At 44.5% G+C, this 24136-nt stretch overlaps 1 protein-coding gene across 1 annotated transcript in view; it reads right to left on the bottom strand.

Moving 5' to 3' along the window:
• rnf19b (ring finger protein 19B) overlaps positions 1-23736 on the bottom strand; it is a 36660-nt gene extending 12924 nt beyond the window's left edge. Inside the window, exons 1-2 of the mRNA XM_080015159.1 lie at positions 23633-23736; positions 6367-7643 (exon numbers count right to left, since the gene is read on the bottom strand). Coding sequence (XP_079871285.1) covers positions 6367-7064 — 698 coding nt within the window. The 5' untranslated portion in view covers positions 7065-7643; positions 23633-23736. The remainder of the gene's footprint in view (positions 1-6366; positions 7644-23632) is intronic.
• Positions 23737-24136: the final 400 nt, after the last annotated feature.

Genomic DNA, 24136 nt, shown 5'->3' with positions numbered 1-24136 from the left:
CAAAATATACACAAATAGCCCAAAAATAAATCGTAAAATACATAAAAATATACAGAATATTTCAAATGTGATTTACGTGAGATTTTATTCTATTCCATTCTGTCCTAAAAGCCCTGCTGCTTTATGTTTTCCAGCCATGTTAAGTCACTGCTCATCTCTTGTTTTCGGTTTATGTGCTTCTATATTTCCGTGGACAACTGGTAGACGGGCTCGTCGCGAAGTGAGACAATTATATGGACTGAAGACTGACGCCAAATAACTCATATTTGAGAAGGAGAGCTGAGAGGCGCTTATTAGAAGGACATTGAGAAGATCTCCCGCTTCACACGAAACAAGATGAGACAGGATGCCAACATTCCTCCGGGAAATTACCGTACGTGTGCTGACACACTCCAAACCATTTCCAAATAAGTCCTTTTGCCGTGTCCTGTCCTGCATTCATCATCTCATTGTTTTTTTAATGCCGTGTCCCTGACATGGCCTACTGTATGAGACAGTTCCCTTGAAAAGGCTGTGTCTCATGAATGTATGATGGAAATAAAAGAGAAGGAAAAGGTTGAAGATGAGCTTCAAACGTTGCTCAACAAACCCCTAAAAACCCGCAAAACACATAAAACAACACGTAAAGGAGCCTTTATCCTGTTTAACTGCCTCCTCTGAAGAAACAACCCGTTCAGATGTCCAGATTGAGCTGCGACGAGAGACGATGTCGACAACAACAACAACAACAAAAACAACAACAAAAGCAACAACAACAACCACGAGGCCCTCTAAGGCAGAGAGGCAGTTGCTGGTTGCTACAACAGCTGCGTTCCCAGGACAACATATCATCTGCATCCCTGGATTCCACTCGGTGATTAGTGGAGAGGGATGGAGGGAGAGGGAGGAAGGGAGAGAGAGGGCCAGGGAGAGGGAGAGAGAGGGGGGAGGAAGGGAGGAAGGGAGGAAGGGAGAGGGAGAGGAGGAAAGGAGAGAGGGAGAGAGAAGGGAGAGGGAGTAAGGGAGGGAGAGGGACAGGGAGAGCGAGAGGGGAGGAAGGGAGGGAGGGAGAAGATGGAGAGATGGGGGAGGAAGGGAGCGGGGGAGAGGGAGAGAGAGAGAGAACAGAAAGAAAGAGTGAGATAGAGGGGAGGAAGGGAGGGAGTGAGAGAGGGAAGTAGAGATAGGAGGGAGGAAGGAAGGAAGGAAGGAAGGAAGGTAGGAAGGAAGGAAGGAAGAAAGGGAGAGGGAGGGAGAGAGAGGAGAGTAAGGGAAGGAGAGAGAGAGGGGAGAGAGAGAGGAGGAAGGAAGGGGGAGAGAGAGAGAGAAGAGTGAGGGAGGGGAGGAAGGGAGGGAGAGGGATGAGGGAGGGGGAGACAGAGGGGAGGAATGGAGGTAGTGAGAGAGGGAAAGAGAGAGAAAGGGAGGAAGGGGATAAAGAGTAGAGTCACTGGCTGAGACAGAGGAGGAGGGACGGCATGTGTTGACATGCAACACGTTAAGCACACACACACACACACACACACACACACACACACACACACACACACACACACACACACACACACACACACACACACACACACACACACACACACACACACACACACACACACACACACACACACACACACACACGTCCAGTGTGTATATATAATGATCTCTTCAATTAAGTCCCAACTTCAGTTGCCCCTGGCAACACTCGCGCTATGCCGCACCAATAATCTCCATGGCAACTGACATCCTAAGGAGCTGGCAGGGGGTGGTGAGCTTTGCATCTGATTGGACGCCATGCGCTGTCAGTCAAGCAGGGGACCGCTCTGAATGGCCAGGTGACAGGAAAGGGGGCGGGTCCAAAAGGTAAGGTATTTCCGGATTATTTATTATAGTTTTATCTATAGAAACTAACCATTTGATATGAGTTTTTTTTATAGAAAGTACTTAGAAGTACTTTATCTTTATCTACAGACACACCTCTTATCTTCTGTCTTATCTATAGAAAGTCACCTTTCTATAGAGTAACATGTATAGATAAGGGTTCTCGATATAAAGATGATCGTGCAATTGCTTCAATTTGTTTAGATATAATATCGGATCATGGCTGGGTACTATACAGTATTATATATATTCATATTGTGAACTTAACATATGAAGAATAAAATATCAGATATTTTGTTAAGTCTTGCGCTACTAGGTTAGCGACAAGGAGACTATTATGGTCACATATAATACTCTTTTTCGACAGGTTGCTATAGGTCTCTGTGGTCCCCAAAAACAAGTTTTTTGCTGAAAATACCACTCAGATTATGCATTCTAGCCATTCCAACATGCCTCTACATCCCCCTGTTTCAGTCCTGTTCCTGACGCTCTGTTTCAGCGTGCCTGTCGCTTTAAATGAAAATGAGCAGCTGCTCCCCAGCCCACTCTGGAACTGTTTACCCCAGTTCTGTGAGCCAGTGGGGTTTGAGCATGAGTAACAGGGTTCTGTTGTATGAAGTATGTAAACTTCCACCAATTTCACCTCATCAGTCCACCAAAATCTGTTTCTGAACATATTTGAGGCAAGAAATAAGCAACCCAGTCGCTGAATGCTCACTCATACTGCATGAGATCTACAAGGCCTCATTTAAAAGCTTGGTCCCACTTTTCTTGGCCGTGCTTTAAGCTTGTGACACCCCATGCAGGGATTTTTTTTGTTTAATTCAATTATGAATCTTGGATCTTGAATCATAACATTTAAATAAATAAAAACATCTACTGTTGTTATTGTTTTTCTTTGAAGAAACGCACAGCAGATGGCACGCCGCAGCCTGTGGTCCATCCACAGCAAAAGCACAGCAACATTTTTTTTTAAATACTTACATTTTCCTCGTCTGCAGTTTTGTCACAGACAGTTGGTATTAAATCCTCTTTCTTTTAACAGATTTGTGCTGGTCTGCGCAGCCAACAGCGCAGTTCCCATGATTAGGGGGTCCGGCTGCGCATGGTACTGTAGTTCTCAAGCCCTGGGTGGAGTTACTCACTATTCTATTGCATTTAATTTAATACTATATTTATGAATATGTCTTGTCAATGGTTTCACAAGATTTTTTTATGTGAGGGAGAGGGTGTTGCGCATTTATTTTATTGCAAAAGAAAACTTTGCAAACCATAAAAATAAGTATATATATATATATATTTGCAATAATTATTATTTTTAGTAGTAGTAGTAGTAGTAGCAGTACAGTAAGTTATAGTATTGGTAGTTGTAGTAGTAGTATTGGTAGTAGTAGCAGTACAGTAAGTTATAGTACTGGTAGTAGTAGTAGTAGCAATAGTAGTATTGGTAATAGTAGCAGTAGTAGTATTGGTAGTAGTAGTAGGTATGGTGGTAGAAGTAATAGTAGTCGTAGTAGTGTAGCATAAATAGTGCAGTAATAGTAGTAGTGGTGGAAAATGCCATAACTCTAACTCACTCTTTACTTTCCATTGAATCAGTCAGTACAGATCTCAGAGCTTGAAGGAACATGAGGAAGTGAAATGAGAAAAAGTGGCCAAAGTCAGGTCACACCCGTACTCAACAGATAACAAACAGGTCCCAGAGTCACACGTCAAGTAGCGACAGAGCAGTTTACATCGGCTGCAACGGCGCTGCACGTACTGTCAACTCTGGAGGGAAATTACCAGCACATTGTGATGATGTCATGTTATTAGTAAATATGCATCTCATCTGTTTGACCTCTACATTCCTCTATTGAAACGCTACTCTCCCTCGACTCTACCTACCTCTAATTCTACCTCTTCTCTACTTTACTCTCCTCTACTGTCACTCTACCCCTTCTGCTCTAACTGTACCGCTGCTCTTCCTCTACTCTACTGCCTTTACTCTACCTTTTACCTCAACCTCCTCTACTCTCCTCTCCCTCGACTCTACCTACTCTCTACTCTCCTCTACTGTCACTCTACCCCTTCTGCTCTAACTGTACCGCGCGACTCTTCCTCTACTCTACTGCCTCTACTCTACCTCCTATGCTCTACTCTTCCTCGACAGTACCTCTTCTCTACCTCATGGGACTTGATCTCCATCTATTTTACCTTTACTTTACCTCAACTGCTCTACCTCGAGCCACACTCAATTCTACCTCCCTCTACTCCACCTCAAGGAACTTGACCTCCATTGACTCGACCGTTACTCTATCTCTGTCTATTCTACCTTTAGTCTGATCCAGGTTGAGTACCTCTACACCACCACTACTCTAGCTGCTTCTACTCCATCTCAAGGTACTTGACCTCTATCTACTCTACCTCCATCTACCCTACCTTTACTCTACCTCCTTCTACTCTACCTCAATGTACTTGATCTCTATCCATCCTACCTCCATCTACTCTATCTTTACTCTACCTCAATCTACTCTGCCTTTACTCTACCTCCTTCTACTGTACCTCCATCTACTCTACCTCTAATTCCCTCTACCTCTGCCCAGTGCTACTTTACTCTATTTCCAATCAAACTGATGAGGGAATGCACCATTTTCATCAACATCTAGACTTAAAAACACAATATGATGTGATTGTCTAATAAGTTGATACAAAGACGTTGTAACACCATATATAAAACACCAGCCGTGTTTGATGTTTTTAATCAATGCGCTCTTGCCATATGTATTTCTTCTGTCTGTCACTCTCTCACTTTCTTTTTCTTTTCCCCATCGACCGAGAGACGCTGACCACAGCCACACCCGTGAAAATCCATCAAGACTTTTCATATAAGTGGGCCAGCTCCAGTTAATCACAGTGGTGGCGTGAGCATGCGGACTGTCCCTTTAGATATCTAGGTCACCAGCGGGCCAGCCCCCGTGTCAACAATGCTGCTGACTCCACTAAAGAAGGCAGACACACGCACGCACACACGCACATACGCACACACACACACACACACACTTTTGGCCTTCCCCTTCGACAATGCCAGCATTTCGATGCCAAACCACAAAAAATAAATTATCGCTGAATACTTTCACTGCTTCTTCCCACACAGATGAGTGTTCACAAGATACACACACACACACACACACACACACACACACACACACACACACACACACACACACACACACACACACACACACACACACACACACACACACACACACACACACACACACACACACACAAATCAAAGGCAGCAACACACGTTGACATACACACAAAGACAAACACTGAATGAATCACTCTTGCTTTATGAAACGTCTCTTTCTTGGTCAAAAAGTCCTCCCACCACCACCTCCTAACCCCATCACCTCCACCACCCAACCCGATCACCATCCACCACCCAACTCTGATAATTCAGTTTACCATGTCATACCAACACACACACACACACACACACACACACACACACACACACACACACACACACACACACACACACACACACACACACACACACACACACACACACACACACACACACACACACACACACACACACACACACAGGTATGGGGAAACAGGAAGGGGAAACTCCAGCTGAAGGGGCTCTTCAGAGCAGCAGAGAAGTTCTTCATGGTTTTGAAGTTTCCCCAATTCAGTGTTTTACATGTCGTAGTGTTTCATGGGCTTTCACCTATTATCAGCTCTATTATATATATATATATATATATATATATATATCTATATGTATAAGACAGATGTATATATTCCTGTTTAGATACTCTGTTCTTCAGGTCTACAATGACTTCACTCAACATCTGACAATACAGCTGAACGATAGTATACAAAACCAATGACAGAAACTGAACGACAGAATGCTACAACGCAAGTACAACGATAGACCAGCTGAACAGAATACAGAATACCAGCTGAATGATAAAATGCAGCTAAATGACAGTATACAAGCTGAACGACAGAATATGAGCTGAACAACAGAACAGTAGCTGAACGACAGAATGCAGCAGAACAAGAGAATACAAACGAGTGATAGAATGCAGTTGAACGACAGAGCAGCAGATGAACGACAGAACAGCAGATGAACAACAGAACAGCAGATGAACGCTAGAGATGCAGATTAATGACAGAGCAGCATATGAACAACAGAGCCGCAGATGAACGACAGAATACAAACTAAAGGACAGAATACGAACTAAAAGACAGAACAGCAGATGAACGAAAGAAAAGCGGCTCCATGACAGAACAGCGGCTCAATGAGAGAGCAGCGGTGAACGACAGAGGAGCAGATGAATGGCAGAGCAGCAGATGAACGACACAGCAGCAGATGAACAACACAGCAGCAGATGAAGGACAGAGCAGCGGATGAACGACAGAACAGCGGCTGAATGACAGAGCAGCGGATGAACGACAGAGCAGCGGATGAACGACAGAGCAGCGGATGAACGACAGAGCGCTTCTTACCCGCAGTCGGGGGCAGGGCACCAGCGGCAGTCGGGATCGGAGGCCAGGCAGCGGCGCAGCAGGAACTCCTCGTACTTGTCCAGCAGGGCGGGGTCATCCAGGATGTGGGCGACCTGCTGCGGCTGCAGCCGCTCTGCGCACTCAGGGCAGCTGAGCTGCACGCGGCTCTCCGTGATCTCGATGCGGAGGTATTGGCGCAGGCAGCTCAGGCACGAGCGGTGGCCGCAGCCCAACAGCTCAGGCAGCTGGGCAGAGGGCTGCCGCACCAGGCACAGCGGGCACTCCAGGAGCTCCGCTTTCCCCGCCAGAGGGCCACCGCCCAGGGGCGGCCGGCCGTCCGGCGGAGGGGCAGCAGAGGCGGCTTCCTGGTGGGCAGGCACCGGAGGGGGCGCCGGAGGGGCCGCCGGAGGGGCCGCCGGAGGGGTCGCCGGAGGGGCCGCCGGAGGGGCCGCCGTCAAGGCCGCGTTGGGCAGAGGGGCGGCGACCGTGACGGGGATGAGCTGCTGTTGGTGCTGAGGGTGGGGGTGCTGGGGGACAGGGGCAGGAGTGGCTGCCCCCGCCTTGGCGCCCCGTGAGCCCCGCTTCCCGTGGAACAGGCTGTGGAAGGAGATGCGTCCCGGGCGTTTGCCCGGCGCGTGGCACTTGGGGACGGCGCTCAACGAGGAGCGAGGAGACGCAGAATCCTTCTCCGAGCCCATCGCAGTTTTGATATCACACACACACACACACACACACACACACACACACACACCGTCTAACAAAATACACACTCTTTACCACACACGCAACAAGGGATGATGTGTCTCTCGCAAAAAGCCAAAGGCAAATGCAAATGTCCGAGTGGCTCCGTCGCCTCCTTCCTCTGCTCCGGTCGGAGGCAGAGAATGAGGAAGAACGTAAACAGAGGGAGAGCCGAGGAGGAGGAGAAACTGAAAGAGAAAGAGAGTGGGAGATAGAGAGAGAGAGAAACCAAAGTGAGAAAAGTCTAAAAAGACAGAGCGTCCCATCCCTCCACCAGACGGCCAGTTGAAGGAAAGGAATTCATTGTTTGAAAGGAGGATCCCACCCAATCCAGGAGAGCAAGGGGTTGAAAATGAAAAAGAAAAAAAAAGAAAAGTAAAATCCACAGAGGAGAAGCGGCTGGTGCTGCGGGGGGGTCAGAGCATCCAGAGTCCACGTTGCTCCTTCGCTTCTTCTCCTTCCTCACTACTTCTCCTTCCTCTGCCTCTCACAGAATGTTCTCTCACTCCGTCTCGCTCTCTCCGTTTCTGTCGTTTCTGTGGGGAAGAGAGAACAGGAAGTCAGCACAAAGAGCATGCTCAGAATGACACGCCTCTCCCTCTCCCTCCCTCTCTCTCTCTCCCCCCTTGTTCTTATCTGCATTTCTCTCTCTCTCTCTCTCTCTCTCTCCCTTCATCTCTTGTGTTCTCTTCTCCTTGTTCTTATCTGCATTTCTCTCTCTTTCTCTTCCCCTCCCCTCTTTCTCTCCCTCGCCCTCTTCTGCCTGTCTTTCGCTCTCTTTTTTCACTCTCCCCCTTTCTCCCTCTCTCTTGCTCGCTCTCCCCATCTCTCTCACACACTCTCTTTTTCCTGAATCTCCTGACTCCCTGCCTTCCCACTTCCCCCTCCTCTGTATTCCCCTTACTCTATCCCCTCCCTCTCTTTTGCTCTCCCTCGCTCTCATCTGTCTCCCTCTCACCCTCTTTTTCTCGCTCTCTTTTTCTCCCTCTCTCCCTCCCTCCCACACTCACCCTCTTTCTCTCCCTCCCTCCTACACTTTCCCTCTCCCTCCCTCTCTCCCTCCTCATTTAAACATTAACTATACTACACGGATGATCTGACAGCGGCCAATTAGACAATCGCACGCACGCACGCACGCACGCACGCACACACACACACACCAAATGGTTACAACCTTGCCTGTGAGATTTGTAGCAGAACAGAAAGAATCACAGGCTTTGTCTGTTCAAACAGCATAACAGACATGTCCGCTGTCATCCTTTTATTAAAAAAACATCCTCTCTTTTCCTTTGACCTCTTTTTTCCCCTCACCATTCCACGTCTCTCTCTCTTCCTCTCCCTTTCTCTCTCTCTCTCTCTCTCTTTCCATCTCCCCTTTACAGTATCTCCTCCTTCACACTGCGCTGCTGGTGCGGTTGCCATGGAGATGCTCACTATGAGCAAGGCAAACAGCGACTCGCTCACGCTGTGACTCTGGCACTTATGCAGACACTCCAGCATGTGTGTGTGTGTGTGTGTGTGTGTGTGTGTGTGTGTGTGTGTGTGTGTGTGTGTGTGTGTATGTGTGTGACTACACACAAACACGCATGCGCACACTAAACAGACACACACTGTGTTAAGTTTGTGTACAAAATAAATGAAATCAGACCCACACATGTCTGGATACGCACACACACAAGCACACACACGTACGCCTGGAAATAAATACCCCCCTATTGTAGAGACACACACACACACACACACACACACACACACACACACAGAGGACTGTGAGGCCGACACAAGCGCTGATGCACTGAACCAGGTCTGATAATAACAAGCTGTGAGTTTAATTCCTGCCAGGCGGAGTGGGAGTGGACGCCACAGTGTGTTTCTACGATCCATGTCAGAGACAAAGAAAACAACTCAAGAGGCGTCAAAATTCATACAGTTCATATAACCAATGCAAATCAGACCAGAAGTCCACTGGCCCACTCACAGCCTGCCTGTCCCATTGGCACACACACGCACTCATGCACGCACACACACACAGACACATTCTTGTGCCAGTATCAAAGTAAGGACTGAGTCAATACACCTGGTTAGTGAGGACCCATGTTCCTGATGCACTTCTATAAGTATAGTAAAACACAGACACACACAGACACGCCCCTGGATGTCCATGCTGCCTTTTATATCAGACAAATAAACCTCTTGAATCTTTTCTTTTTTTTTTTAAGCGTGAATGGGCATTGAGATAGTGGATTTTCTGGGCAAGTCATGAACATTCATGAGGAACGAGTCCTTGACGCGCACGTGATCGGGGCACCCGTGAGTGCTCTGCTGCACCCCCGTGCCTCCAAATAAAACAAATGAGAAGAGTGTGATCCATTAAAAAAAAAACCACTGTGCGTGACAGGGACAGTGTCACTCTCACATGAAGTTAATTTTCAAAATGTTGATTTTGTCCAAATGGTTTCTACAGCATTTAAACAGGCACAAACACACACATACATCAACACAACTTCTAAGGTTTTACGTCATTAATAATAGTACAGGACAATAACACGTCCAATCAATCATTTAAAATGGGATTTATTTTCCTTTTGTAGACTCAAATAAAAACATTTTTTGGAAAGGATGACAGATCTGCATGTACACACATAAACATGAATGAACACACACACACACACACACAGAGTCGATTTTTATCTTGTGCTTACGTCGATAGTTACTATGGCAGCTGACGGCCTCTGCTCACCCTCAGTGTGCCAGTGTGTGTGTGTGTGTGTGTGTGTGTGTGTGTGTGTGTGTGTGTGCATGGGGGTGGGAGGGGGGTGTTGCTGTGTATAAAACGGGTGCCTAAAATACTGTCCATTCTGCACACATCTATAAACGCACGCACGCACGCACGCACGCACGCACGCACGCACACACACGCACGCACAAGATGAGCAAGTGCTGCCAACATCGAGAGCAGTGGTAAGTTTCAGAGTAAGCAGGGAGAGAGAGTGGGGGGGCTGTTTCATGTGTGGGCTATTTTATGTTCACAGTACTTATCAAGTATGACTCAACATCCCTGTGTAAACACAGAACTGTGTGTGTGTGTGTGTGCTTATGTCTGTGTGACCGCCTTAGGGCTGGACACTGGAATTTCTAATCTATAATCTAATATATTAGAATATAAAATCATATTCATTAAATTCATAGAGTATTTGACATGATATACTCTGTACTTATATCATGAATATCATCATATAATACAAATCTAGATATAGCGGTATTATAATTGTCACAAAAACTAAAATTAAACAAACCTCTTTAGTTCAAATAAAAACTCAACTAAAAGCGAAAACAAAACTGAAAATTTTGTTTTAGCTGAAATTACTTTCATTTCATGTGGATGTCTTTATTTCCTGTAAATGCTTAACTCACACACACACTGCAGATAGATAAGACAGCTAGACCGACAGACGGACGGTGGCCGGACGATGGACAGACGGACGGACAGGCGGACAGACAGACAGGTATGGACTAATAGACAGACAGACAGACAAATAGAAACATAGACCAGAAGGTAGATAGATGGATGAATCAATTGGAAGATAGATGGATGAATCGATAGATGGATGGATAGATAGATAGATAAAGCGGCAGACGGGTGGGTGCAGAATGAAAACACAGAAATGTGGTCACAATTTTGTGAAAACACACACACACACAAGCCTGTTTGCCTGTTTGTTCCACACCTCTCCTCCCACTCTACTGCTGCTACTGCATTCAACAAGACACACAGACACAGACACACACACAGTCGGACAGTCTCACACACACACGCACGCACGCACGCACACTCTTTTCTACAGAGCCTTCCATAGCCATGGCCTAGTACCGCTCTCGCTCCTCAATGGGGACAGTGTGTGTGTGTGTGTGTGTGTGTGTGTGTGTGTGTGTGTGTGTGTGTGTGTGTGTGTGTGTGTGTGTGCGTCTTCTAATGCTATTTTCTATGGAGTGCATCTTATTTTTACATTTCCCCCCCTTATTTTTATTATGCTCCTTTTCAACAAGTTAATATATGGCCTCTGAGGTCCCCAAAACATGTTTTGCTGAAGATATTCCTCAGATTAGGCAATCTAGCTGTTCTACCATGCCTCAAAACCAGTGTTAACGTTTCAAACGACTGTTTCTGTGTGTGTAGTTTGAAATGTAAATGAGCAGCCAATCCCCCTAGTTGTGTGAGCCAATGGGGTTTGAGCTTTGCTACGAATTCCATTGTATTTCTCTGTAAACTTTGACTGATATCACCTTATCATTCCAATAAAATCTGTTTCTGAACAAATTTGAGGCAAGAAATAAGCAATTCAGTTGCTGAATCTTCACTACTATTAGATCTACAAGGCCTCATTTAAAAGTTCTTTCTGACTTTCACCACGGTGTCCACAGCAACGCCGAGCTTGAAGCACCGCAGGGTAGGGCGGGGCTTGGGCTTTGTTATTTCATTCAGTTACAGAAACAAAATAAATAAATAAAATAATAAATAAAATAAAATAAATACATCTACAGTTTTGTTTGGAGAAATGCAGAGCAGATCGAGTGCCATATCACTGACACTAACAGGTATTATTTGCTCTTTCTTTTAAAAGATTTGTGCTGGTCTGTAGTCTAACAACAGAGCACTTCCCATGATTATCTCTTACCTTTCGATGCTAAATCATTGTGATCATCTCAAATAATTATGACGATGTAATAACTGTGTCAGCCATACTAGAAGTTTAGAGTCATTAAAACATTATAATTCATATATCAGCCATTTTTCCCCATTAAAGATACCTAATTCTATGGTTTCATATTTCAAAAATAGGAAAATCTAGTTTTTCTTTAATATCATGTTTGATTTTTGTTGATGTTGGATGAGCTGTTCTTTGGCCTGATGCTGATGTGTAGACGACAAGAAAATAAAACTAAATCTGGGCATCAGACTCAATGTTCCAGATTCTACTCAAGCCTCTGATCTCAGATGAACTGCAGATTGAATGTTGTACAACTGGTTAAACCAAATTCCAAAGCAGGGATGCAACCTTATCAAAGTCGTCCTCAGACAGAGCTGATGGATTTGATAATGTTTTAAGTCTATATGGTTTTGAGTCGATAAAGTTCGGCGTCAATAAAGGTTTGAGTCGATAAAAGTTTTGAGTCTATAAAGTTTTGAGACTATAAAGTTTTGAGTCTATAAAGTTTCAAGCCCATAAGGGTTTGAGTCTAAAAAGTTTTGAGTTGATAAAAGTTGAGTCGATGAGGTTTTGAGTGTATAAGGCTGAGTCGATTAAGTTTTGAGTCGATAAGGTTTTGAGCTGATAAAGTTTTGAGTCTATGAGGTTTTGAGTTGATAAGGTTTTGAGTCGATAAGATTTTGAGTCTATAAGGTTCTGAGTGGATAAGGTTTTGAGTCTTTTCTCTGATGTGATTGGTCGGCTGATTAATAGCTCTGGACGTCATATGGGCTGTTCTGAAGGATTGCGACCCTAAAAAGCAGCAAGGTGCAGCACTTTTTAGGAGCTTCCTATCGGAATAGTCAGAATGGGAAAGACAACAGGAAATACTGCATGTGAACTTGCCCTACACCAGAGACAGAGAACCATGAAGGGATTGGTCTAGATCTGTTATCTTTTAGGATTGGATATTAGATTTGATTTTGATACAAAAGGGTCCTGATTTAATTCGATATGGAGTCATTCAGATATCGATGAGATGGCTCAGGATACAATTCCATATTCCATTTCATATACTGACATTTCACACGTAATGAGAATCGCTACAAAATCTTCAGTTTCACCATCTGACATGCGCGACAAAAATATTTGATGGGACAAATCCAGGCTAATACAGAAATTTAATATCTCAATTCATCTGTGACAAAAGTGGAAAACGATTGCATTTCTGCAAAACAAAGTATGGACATTACAGTTTTCCAAATCCATTCAGAAATGGAAACAAAATAATTGAATCCGATTGGAATATCAATATTTTTTTTAACCCAGCCAAAATTATTTACCTTTATTTACATTAGCATTGAATGTGTCAAGCGCCTTTTTTTTGTTTAAAAAAAGCCCAATTTTTTTGGAATTCTTCGTCACAAGTCTGGACAAAAGCGTCGTATAACATGAGATGTGTGACCTTTTGGGGTTTGACGAAGGCAACTTGCGCCATGTCATGTTATGTCACTGGTTTCCACTAGGGTGAAGGAGGGAAAGAGAGAGAGAGAGAGAGAGAGAGGTACAGGTAGAGAACAGATGGATCAGCACTTTGGGTTCTGTACATTCTGTCCCAAATGAGGACACACACACACACACACACACACACACACACACACACACACACACACACACACACACACACGCACACAATATTTTTAATATCTTTACAATATAGTATAAGTTTGAATGGAATCAAATTTGTAGAAATTCCTTCAACATTAAACATGTGAAAACAATGAAAAAATGTTCAATAAACCGATTTCATATATCTATTTCTTATATTCGTTTTTCTTTCTTATAAATGGTATAAATGTTATGATTGCAAATTACAAATTGCATTGTGTATCGTCACTTTTTGGAAATATTCAATTTGGGGATTTTTATTTTTGTTATCCACACATGCGCACTCTCATACACAATGTGAGGAATGACTCCCAGGCTGCCAGTGCCTCAAGTGTCCAGCAGAGGCCATTAGAAATGTTTCGTCTGCGTTATTATGATTTCATGAGTTGTATGAGAAATTTGGACAGTAAGGAAGGAGAAAGGGACTTGTCTTGATTGATTGGTTGATTGGCAAGACAAAGGGACCAAGCTGGGAAGGATGTACAGCAAGTTAGGGTGATGAAGTATAGTGATGGGAAGGTGCTGACTAGTGAGAAAGAGTGTGTTGAGAAGGTGGAAGGAGTTCTTTGAAGAGTCGATGAATTAAAAAAATGAGAGGGAGAGAAGTGTGGATGATGTGGGGATAGTGGATCAAGAAGTGCAGCAAATTAGCAAGGATGAGGTGAGAACAGCATTTAAGAAGATGAAGAGTGGAAAGGCAGTTGGCCCAGATGACATACCTTGGGAAGCATGGAAATGTTTAGGTGAGATGGCAGTGGCCTTTGTGGTAGAACTTCTTCTGCTAAGATCGGTGAGGTTAATCTGCCCGCTACAAGAAAACAAAATGGTGTTCCTAACAAGACTGTTTAACACCATCCTGGAAAGGGAGAGGAGGAGTGGAAAAGAACTGTACTGGTACCCATCTTCAAGAATAAGGGAGGCGTACAGAGCTGTAGTAACTACAGGGGAATAAAGTTGATCAGCCACAGCATGAAGCTATGGGAAAGGGTAGTGGAGGCTAGGTTAAGAGGAGAGGTGGGGATCAGTGAGCAGCACTATGGTTTCATGCCAGCAAAGAGTACTACAGATGCAATGTTTGCTTTAAGAATGCTGATGGAAAAGTACAGGGAAGGCCAGAGGGAGTTGCACTGCGTCTTTGTGGATTTAGAGAAAGCATATGATAGGGTGCCGTGAGAGAAAGTGTGGTATTGCATGAGGAAGTCGGGGGTGGCAGAAAAGTAGGTAAGAGTGGTACAGGATATGTATGAGGGCAGTCAGACAGTAGTAAGGTGTGTAGTAGGTGTGACGGAGGCATACAAAGTGGAGGTGGGATTGCATCAAGGATCAGCTCTGAGCCCTTTCTTGTTTGCAATGGTGATGGAGAGGTTAACAGATGAAATCAGGCAGAGACTCTGTGGACTATGATGTTCGCGGATGACATTGTGATCTGTAGTGAGAGTAGGGAGCAGGTTGAGGAGAGCCTGGAGAAGTGGATGCATGCATGAGAGAGAAGTGGAATGAAAGTCAGCAGGAGTAAGACAGAATACATGTGCCTGAATGGGAGGGAGGGCGGCGAAAAGCTGAGAATGCAAGGAGTGGAGGTGGAGAAGGCGGATGAGTTCAAGTACTTGGGGTTGACCATCCAAAGCAGCGGAGAGTGTGGGAGAGAGGTGAAGAAGAGAGTACAGGCAGGGTGGAGTGGGTGGAGAAGAGTGTCCGGAGTGATCTGCGACAGAAGGGTTCCAGCAAGAGTGAAGGGTAAGGTCTACAGGACGCTGACAAAAAGGCTGCTGGCTGAACTGGAGGTGGCAGAGTTGAGGATGTTGAGATTTTCAATGGGAGAGACAAGTATGGACAGGATTAAGAATGAGTACATTAGAGGGACAGCTCAGGTTGGACAGTTTGGTGGAAAAGTGAGAGAGGTGAGATTGAGAGGGTTTGGACACGTGTGTGGGGGAGATGAGAGTTACATTGGGAGAAGGATGCTGAGGATGGAGCTGCCAGACAAGAGGAAAAGAGGAAGGCCAAAGAGGAGGTTTATGGATGTGGTGAGGGAGGACATGCAGGCGGTTGGTGTAAGGGAGGAAGATGCGCAGAACAGAAGGTATTGAAGGCAGATGATCCGCTGTGGCAACCACTAAAGGGAGCAGCCGAAAGAAGATGATTATGATTTCATTTGATTCATCTGTGTTCGGTGTGGTTGGTTATTTCTATCTATCCATTAAGGCTGAATGATTTGGGAAAATAATGTAATTGCGATTTTCTTTTTTAAAGACCAACATTGTGATTGCTACTTAGTATGCAGTTATTTTCAAAGTTCCTAAGTTCAGCATTATTCAATAAACACAAGCAATAAATCACTCTATAGTGTGACCAACACAACATTAGATAGTCTACATATAAACTGCTCTTTCCTGTAGGCCACGTCTACGTGTTATGATGAAATTGATTGATTTGAATTTGATTAATTGACGCATGAATTGATATAAATAACTTGTCTTTATTTAACTACTGAATTGTAAAATGAAAACCCTTCAATCACAGTAGAATATTGACTGATTTAACATCAAGCCTTGGAATTGTTTGATTCTGAAAGTAAATATTGCAGTGTTTCAGCAGAAATGTATTATTTTTTATAAAATATAAAAAGATATATATAAAATGTTGCGCGCATATGTCCACACACAGGGAGCGCCACTTCGTGTGTTCAGGGGCAGTGTCGGCGCCAAAAGAGGCGTCCAGGTCATTCAGGGCATGGTGGGCGGCTCATGCCTCTGCCTCCTCTGTCACGCGGCGCTCCCCAGGTGAGATGAATAAATCTGGGATTAACGGACGGTTGTATTTGGGTTGAAGGGTGGAGAAGGAATTCACAATCTTTTTGTCGGTTCAAAGATCACCTCACAAATGCTCTACAGGCCATCAAGTATCACAACTCCATACACCGGGACTGGGCCTTACCGGGACTGGGCCTTACTAAGTGTATGTAATCTTCATCGCTACTTTTCACTCAGACCTGACACATTGTATATCCATCACTAAGCCAATGACACAAATTGTTTCTACCCCAAATCATGCCTTGTTCGGATTACAATCTTCCTTGGATGACCTCCAGACTCCAATTCATAACGTCTCTCAAAAAGCTGTGTTAAAAACACCATGAAATAGGTTGGGTGGCAGGCTGTCCTTCCAAAAGCCCACTTCACACCGAATCTGACAAGCGACAAGGACAAAACGTCCGTTCATTCCTACAGTATGGAGAGGGTGCAGAGTGGGAGAAGATGCTCTTAAAAGTTGAACGGGTCGATTCTACAGTCCAGTACTGACATACTGTATATGTTGATATCACACAATGGATATTGGGCTGGTAGGTGAGTGTACTGTACTTCACGTAGTCTTGCTCAAGGGCACTACAGAATTAAAGGAAATAGACAACTGTTTCAGGGACAGACCCTGCATGACCCCGGGATACCCTGCTCAGCTGCCCGGCTGTCGATGGTTTGGTGTTCCATGTCGTATCACAGCCCTTACATTCTCTCTCTCTCTCTCTCTCTCTCTCTCTCTCTCTCTCTCTCTCTCTCTCCTTGGTGGCAAAACAACAAATAGCAAGTCATTAACACAAACGCTTCCATCTGTCTCAGCAGGGATGCAGAGGTGGGTCACTCCTTGTCTGTTGGATCCCCCTTTGGACGCTGGAAGTCAGCGACGCCCCGCCAGCTGTTCTATGCGTCCTATGTTGTAAAATAACAATATGCAGCTTTTCTGCAGCTGGCCTGTTCTGGAAGGAAACCGAAAAACAGGAAAAAGAACTTGATGACTTTATGACGGTTTGACTGTTCTCTGGAAGGCCTTTCCATGGCATGCTGAGGTCACAGAGTAATAAAGATAGGTAGAATGTTCTATGTTGATCTTTCTGCTTCACTGTTTATTTTTAAGCTATTGTATAGAACCATGTATTTTCTGACATCACCTTTTATTATTTTCTTTTTTAAATTGTATTATTATTATTTTCTAATTATTTTTCTGTTAATTTTTGGTTATATTTGTTGTTTATCCTTGGGTTTAGTGTAAATTGTGATATTTTATTGTGTTCAGTGAGTTCTATGGAACTGTTGAGTTTTATTGTCTATTTCCACATTTTTCCATATATTGTCATTTTCTTTTTTGTATTTTTACTCCATTGTTTCATTATTATTAGTGGTCCACCCCACAGGGCCGGATCCCTGTTGTTATTGCTCAGACTTGGTGTTTTTTGGGCTAAAGAGAACGCCAGTTGGCCTGAGAGCTCAACGCACTGCAACTTAAGAAAACACATGCAAATAGACAAAACATAAGCAAATCACGAAAAACACAAACGCATTAACAGAAAACGCAAACGCATTGACAGAAAACACTATCGCAATAACAGAAAACATAAACGCATAAATGGAAAACAAACGCATTAACAGAAAACAATAATGCATTAACGAAAAAACAAATACATTAACGGAAAAAGAAAACGCATTAACAGAAAACACTAACGCATTTGCGGAAAACAACCGCATTAACGGAAAACACAAACGCATTAACAGAAAACACAAACGCATAAACGGAAAACACAAATGCAAAACCACATTCCAGAAGTGAGCCACACTGGATGCATTAATTTATCTGCAATAAAATATATTACACTCAATTATTTTGTGTCTGTAATTATATATAAGAATTTATACAAGTAACAACCTGGAGCCGCAACTACCACAGACCAATCACGCCACGCAAGACCACCACGTCCCAGTCCTCCATCTGATTCCTCCATGCAATTATTAAATGCACCCACCCCGCAAAAGGAGAACAATTAAAGAAAGCATCCGTGACTTTCATTGACGTCTGGTCTGACATGGTCCGAGAGAGTCCCTCTGTCCGCTGCAAACATCCCTGCATATAAACACACGGTGCAGATTTGGAAACCTCAGAAATCTAACATGACTAAACTGGACCCTGTGTATTGCTGCCTGCAGCTATATTTATTATTATTACCTATTTTTTATGTAAGCTATTGCTGACCCTGCATCTATCTATCTATCTATCTATCTATCTATCTATCTATCTATCCATCTATTTATCCAGCCATCTATCCATCCATGGATATCCATAATCCATGGATGGATATCTATCTCTTAACGCGCATGGTTGCTCGAGTATGAACCCGGAAAAAGTCTCACACACACACACACACACACACACACACACACACACACACACACACACACACACACACACACACACACACACACACACACACACACACACACACACACACACACACACACACACACACACACACACACAGCACTCAAGAGTCCGGATGGAGGGACGGTAGACGTAGCGAGAAGAGAAGAGCGCTTCTATAATTAGATGGAGGTGGTTCGGGATCCACACCACCCAGTTGTTGAATGTGTAATGTCTAAATCCACACACACCCACACACCCCCATGAACACATCAGCCGACAAACCCATTATGTAGACCCAACCAAAACCAAACCAAACAGACCACATTACATTCATCCATTAAAATTTGTTACAGAATTTGGGGTTATTAGTGTTATCGGCAACATTGTGTTGAAAGTTTAAGGCTTATCTATTATTCTAGGAATCTCTGTCTGTCTGCCCATAGGTCTGTATGTATGTTGTATGTATGTCCTTCGATTATCTGCACAACCTTTTAACCGATCAACTTCACACTTGGCGGGTGTATCGCTGGGCCCCAAATTCAAGTTTGGTGCAATTGGACCCTTGAGATGTGTAATATTGATAAACTTTGAATAAACAAGCGAGCCGCTCCTTGTAGCTGGGGTGCTTTGTGACATCATCATTCAATTTCACTAATGGGGGTGCTTTGTGACATAATCCAATTTCACGAAGGGCGCTTTCTGACATCATAATCCAACTCCACTAAGCAGGGCACTTTCTGACATCATCCAATTCCACTAAGGGGCGCTTTCTGACATCATCATCCGACTCTACTAAGCAGGGGGCTTTGTGACATCATCCAAAGCCACTAACCGGGCGCTTTGTGACATCATAATACAATTCCACTAAGCGGGGCAATTTGTGACATCATCATCCAATATGTGAGCTGCACGCCTGGCAAGCAACGCTGCGCGCATTGGTAACATGAGGACAGAGGAAGGGCTGAAGATGCGAGTTGAACGCCGGCTACCTGACCTTCAACGGCATACACGCCAAGCGCTTGGCATTCCACATAAACACGACGAAATCACTGACTGAAGAAACCTGGACTCGACTGATCCTCCTGAAGTTCTAACATACCTATATTTTCACATTTGCTGCTTATTTATTGCAAAGTTGTCCTTACATTTTGTCCTACTGGGCCATTTTGAAGGGGCATGCAGGGGCAGTTTCATCCTTTTGTTAAGCTGTGCCATTGAAATGTTTTTGAAAGTCTTACATTTCGAACGGGGATGTACTAGTAATATTTAATATCAGCTCTATGGTTCATCACTATTTTTATCTTAAGTTCATCTTTCTGCTTCACTGTTAATTCCATAAGTTATTGTATAGATATAAGTATGCGTATATATTTTAGGATGACATTTTTGGACATTATTATTTATGTATTTTTCATTCAAATCTTTTTATTTAAAAATGTTCTATCTGTGTACCTGTGTATCCATCTATCCATCCATTTATCCATCTATCAGATTTTCTTAAAAAACCTTGACCTCCTCGGTTTAGTAAGAAGCTCCAGGGCTTCTTTCTGGACGTCTATAAATATGAATGAGCTGAGCACGAAGCCTCGTGGACGCAGGGACTCACGTTTCAAACGGGAACGAGCAGTAACAATGGAGGGATGGACGGACTGATGGACAAGCGAGAGAGCGAGAGAGAGAGAGTGTGAGGGAGCTAGGGAGAGAGGGTGCGAGGGAGAGAGGGAGCGGAGAGCAGTGCGGGAGTGCATGGCGGACCGCTCTGTGCCTGTCGCTGGGGGTTGGGTGCCTCCTGGTGCTGGGGGGACCGCTGGGGCACGGTCTGGTCCAGGGTGGGGTTTGCGTGGCTGCTGCCCAGATTAAACTCAGTACATATACCACACAATAGGCCTAGGGTTTGCAGAACGGGTATGGCGTGAGCTATGTGGGTAGGGATGTGGAGAGCGGCTGCGATCTTGCCCGTCACCCTCCCGCCCTGGCGTGCTTCACGTCTGTCCTGCAAATTTAATACCACTCATGTTAGCTTGGACTACATACACTCCCACACAAATCTTACTCCAAGCAACACTCCACCAGACCAGGGTCTGCGGGGCGGGAGGGGTGCAAGTAACTTGGACTTGCTATGCTTGGATGACTCGCACCTCCACTCCCGGCAATTTTAACTGCGTACACAAATATCACACATTGAGCACAGGGTTTTCTGGGATGGCGGGGCACTGATTGTTTAGCCTGGGGTGTGGTTGGCCGGAGGGTGATGGCTGGTGGTAGGCGGCTCTGGGCCTGGCACTCACGGCCCGGGTTCTGCACTCGTGGCTGGGTCTCATGCTTGCACATAAAAGTGGGTTGTATGTGTGCACCTCAGGACTACCAGCTACCAGCATCTGCCTCGAATAACGCCCCAAACTCCCTCCTGATTACATCCCTCTCCCTTTCTCTCCTTTACTGCCATACTGTATCTGTCACAGGAAGAGGCAATGTGCCATAATTTCTGTTCAAATTTTAGTCAACTTAATGAATCATGTTTTGTCAAATACATGTTGTCGTCTAATGTTTCTATGGTGGTGTGGTTTAAGCAACAACATCTGTCTTAGATCTAGGTAATTGGGCCCAGGATCAGGGTGGCTGTATGCCTATGTATGCCTGTTGCTGGTTAAAGCAATCAACGAGCAACAGGTAAAACCCCCATCCCCACAAACACGGGGGCCAAGCTGGTAACTATGCATTAGCTGTTGGTTGCCAAGACTGACAAAACAGTTGCCGAGTTTTAATGTTTGTTTGTTTTTTGTCTTTTTTTACATACGCGAAGTATTTGAGAAACAGGACAACCAGACAGCACAAGATGGTTGACAATGGCCCAAATCAAATCTTGTTGCCCGATTACCAGCATTATTAATCCAATGTTTCCCTTATTATTTCAGTGTTTCATAATAATGAATATTAAGCAAAATGTTGAAAACAAATGAAGATGAGCAACCAAGGTTTAAAAGATGACTTCCTGACGATAATCTATATTACTTTGTCCACATAATGCGACTTTTTAATCCTGACAAATCCATCCAATAGAGGCTTGGACTGCCGGGTATTTTGGCCGCAACTACCAACTCAATATTAGTTTCCCCTGATGACTTCTTTGCCTTCCGGTCAGCTGAAAGTTCAAACGAGTTGAGTTGATGTGACCCTGCCTATTTATTTTCACTTGTTTAATGTGACATGAGACTGTAAGTGTTAACACAGTGTGACCGACGGCCCGCTGAAATGAAAGGGTTTCAACAGTTAACAGTAGTCAAGGTCACACACAATGGTCTACAACATCCACCAATTGGGAAGCTCTGCACTCTAATCAGGAAGTGGAATTTGATTTATTTCTAATTAAAATGAAATACCTTACAGCAACACACACACACACACACACACACACACACACACACACACACAGACACGCCCCCCGATCAGCCAGATTCAAACCACCACTACTAACCACTAATATTGTGTAGCTCCCCCTTGTGCCGCCAAAACAGCTCTGACCCATGAAGGCCTCCAATGGACTCCACAAGACCTCTGAGGGTGTCCTGTGGTATCTGGTACCAAGACATTAGCAGCAGATCCTTAAAGTCCTGGAAGTTGCGAGGTGGGGCCCCAATGGATCGGGCTTGTTGTTCCAGCACATCCCACAGATGCTCCATCGGATTGGAGCCTAACCCCGCCCATCCACATGATGTAGATGAAAACGTGACTCATCAGACCAGGCCACCTTCTTCCATTGCTCCATGGTCCAGTTGTGATGCTCATGTGCCTATTGTAGGCGCTTTCAGCGGTGGGCACTCTGACTGCTCCCATACACAGCAAGCTGTGATGCACTGTGTGTTCTGACACCTTTCTATCATAGCCAGCATTAACTTTTTCACCAGTTTGTGCTGCAGTAGCTCTTCTGCGGGATCGAACCTCTTCGCTCCCCAACCACATCAATGAGCCCATGGGCACCCATGACCCTGTCCCCAGTTCACAAGTTGTCCTTCCTTGGACCACTTTTGGTAGGTACTAACCACTGCATACTGGGAATACCCCACAAGACCTGACGTTTTGGAGATGTTCTGACCCAAGCCATCACAATGTGGCCCTTGTCAAAGTGGCTCAGATCCTTATGCTTTCCCATTTTTCCTGCTACCAACACATCAACTTCAACAACTGACTGTTCACTTGCTGCCTAATATATCCCACCCCTTGACAGGTGCCATTGAAACGAGATGAGCAATGTTATTTTATTCACCTGACAGTGGTTTTAATGTTTCAGATGATCGGTGTTTGTCTTATGTATGTATATATATATATATATATATATATATATATATACATCCCATAATTATCGGACATGATTGTTGTAGGTTGTCTATTGTTATATTTTGTGACAATTGTAGTTGTTTTATTGTATATTTTATATACACAATAACATATACACACACTCACACACACACACATATATATATAGATATATATAGATATATATATATCTATATATCTATATATAGTATGTCTGAATAGATTTGAAAATTCTCCTATTGATATTAGAAACGGAACATTCTAAATTAAATTCCATCACAAATGAATGGAAATATGGAATTCTGCACGTCTAATGGTACACTAAAAAGTTGTTGCAAAGCAATTACGTGATTAGGCTTATAAAGTGATTACGATTAGAATGCCAATATGTCGAAATAGGATGGAATCATAACCTGCCACACACCCAGTGAAGCTAGGATCCAAAGAGTGGTTAATGCACAGTCTCCGTCGGCGCTACCGTCTTGTCACAGTTACATTTTTGCTGGGGACCGCCCTGCGATCTCTCGGACGACCCCCTGGTGGGTCCCCGGGCTGCAGGTTGGAAACCCCTGCTTTGTAGTCACCCATGAGCCCATTTCAAAGTCACTATAAGTGCGAATGTCATTTCTAACGATATAACAAAATATCAACGCGTCATCACCCACCGGGACACCCGTGCGGTCCTCCTGCTCAATGAGGGGCGGGCGTCGTTTAGCACCGGGAGCGGCGGCCGATGCGCAGCGTCCGTTTCAGGGCGGACCGGTCCTGGTCTAGTCCTGGTCCGGGCCCGGGCCGTTTAGGCTGCTCTCTCCTGCGGTATCAGTCGCCTTGCTTGGCCGTGTTTCCAGGCCTGTATGACACAGTCCCTCCCTGGGAGGAACAGCCGTTCCGTTCCGTTCACTGCCGCTGCTTCCTCGTGACGTCACGGAGGAAAGCCCCGCTCGGTGAGGTAACACAGTAAAGCGCACGGAAGCCACGCCCGTCAGGAAGCGTTTCAAAACGCGGCAGAACCAAAGACGAACGATGTTTGGCAGGAAAACAACCAACACATAATCTACGGTCATTACGTTTTATTATAATTATTAAATGTCTACTGGATTTGTTTAAGAGAATGCAGTCATTCTATTATACAGGATATTAAAAAAATAAAAATAAAAAATGTAAATGTT

The sequence above is a fragment of the Zeus faber genome (assembly GCF_960531495.2).
Source record: "Zeus faber genome assembly, chromosome: 1".
Lineage (NCBI taxonomy): Eukaryota > Metazoa > Chordata > Actinopteri > Zeiformes > Zeidae > Zeus > Zeus faber.
Note: the sequence above shows the minus strand (reverse complement) of the source record. Positions and strands in the feature narration are given on the sequence as shown.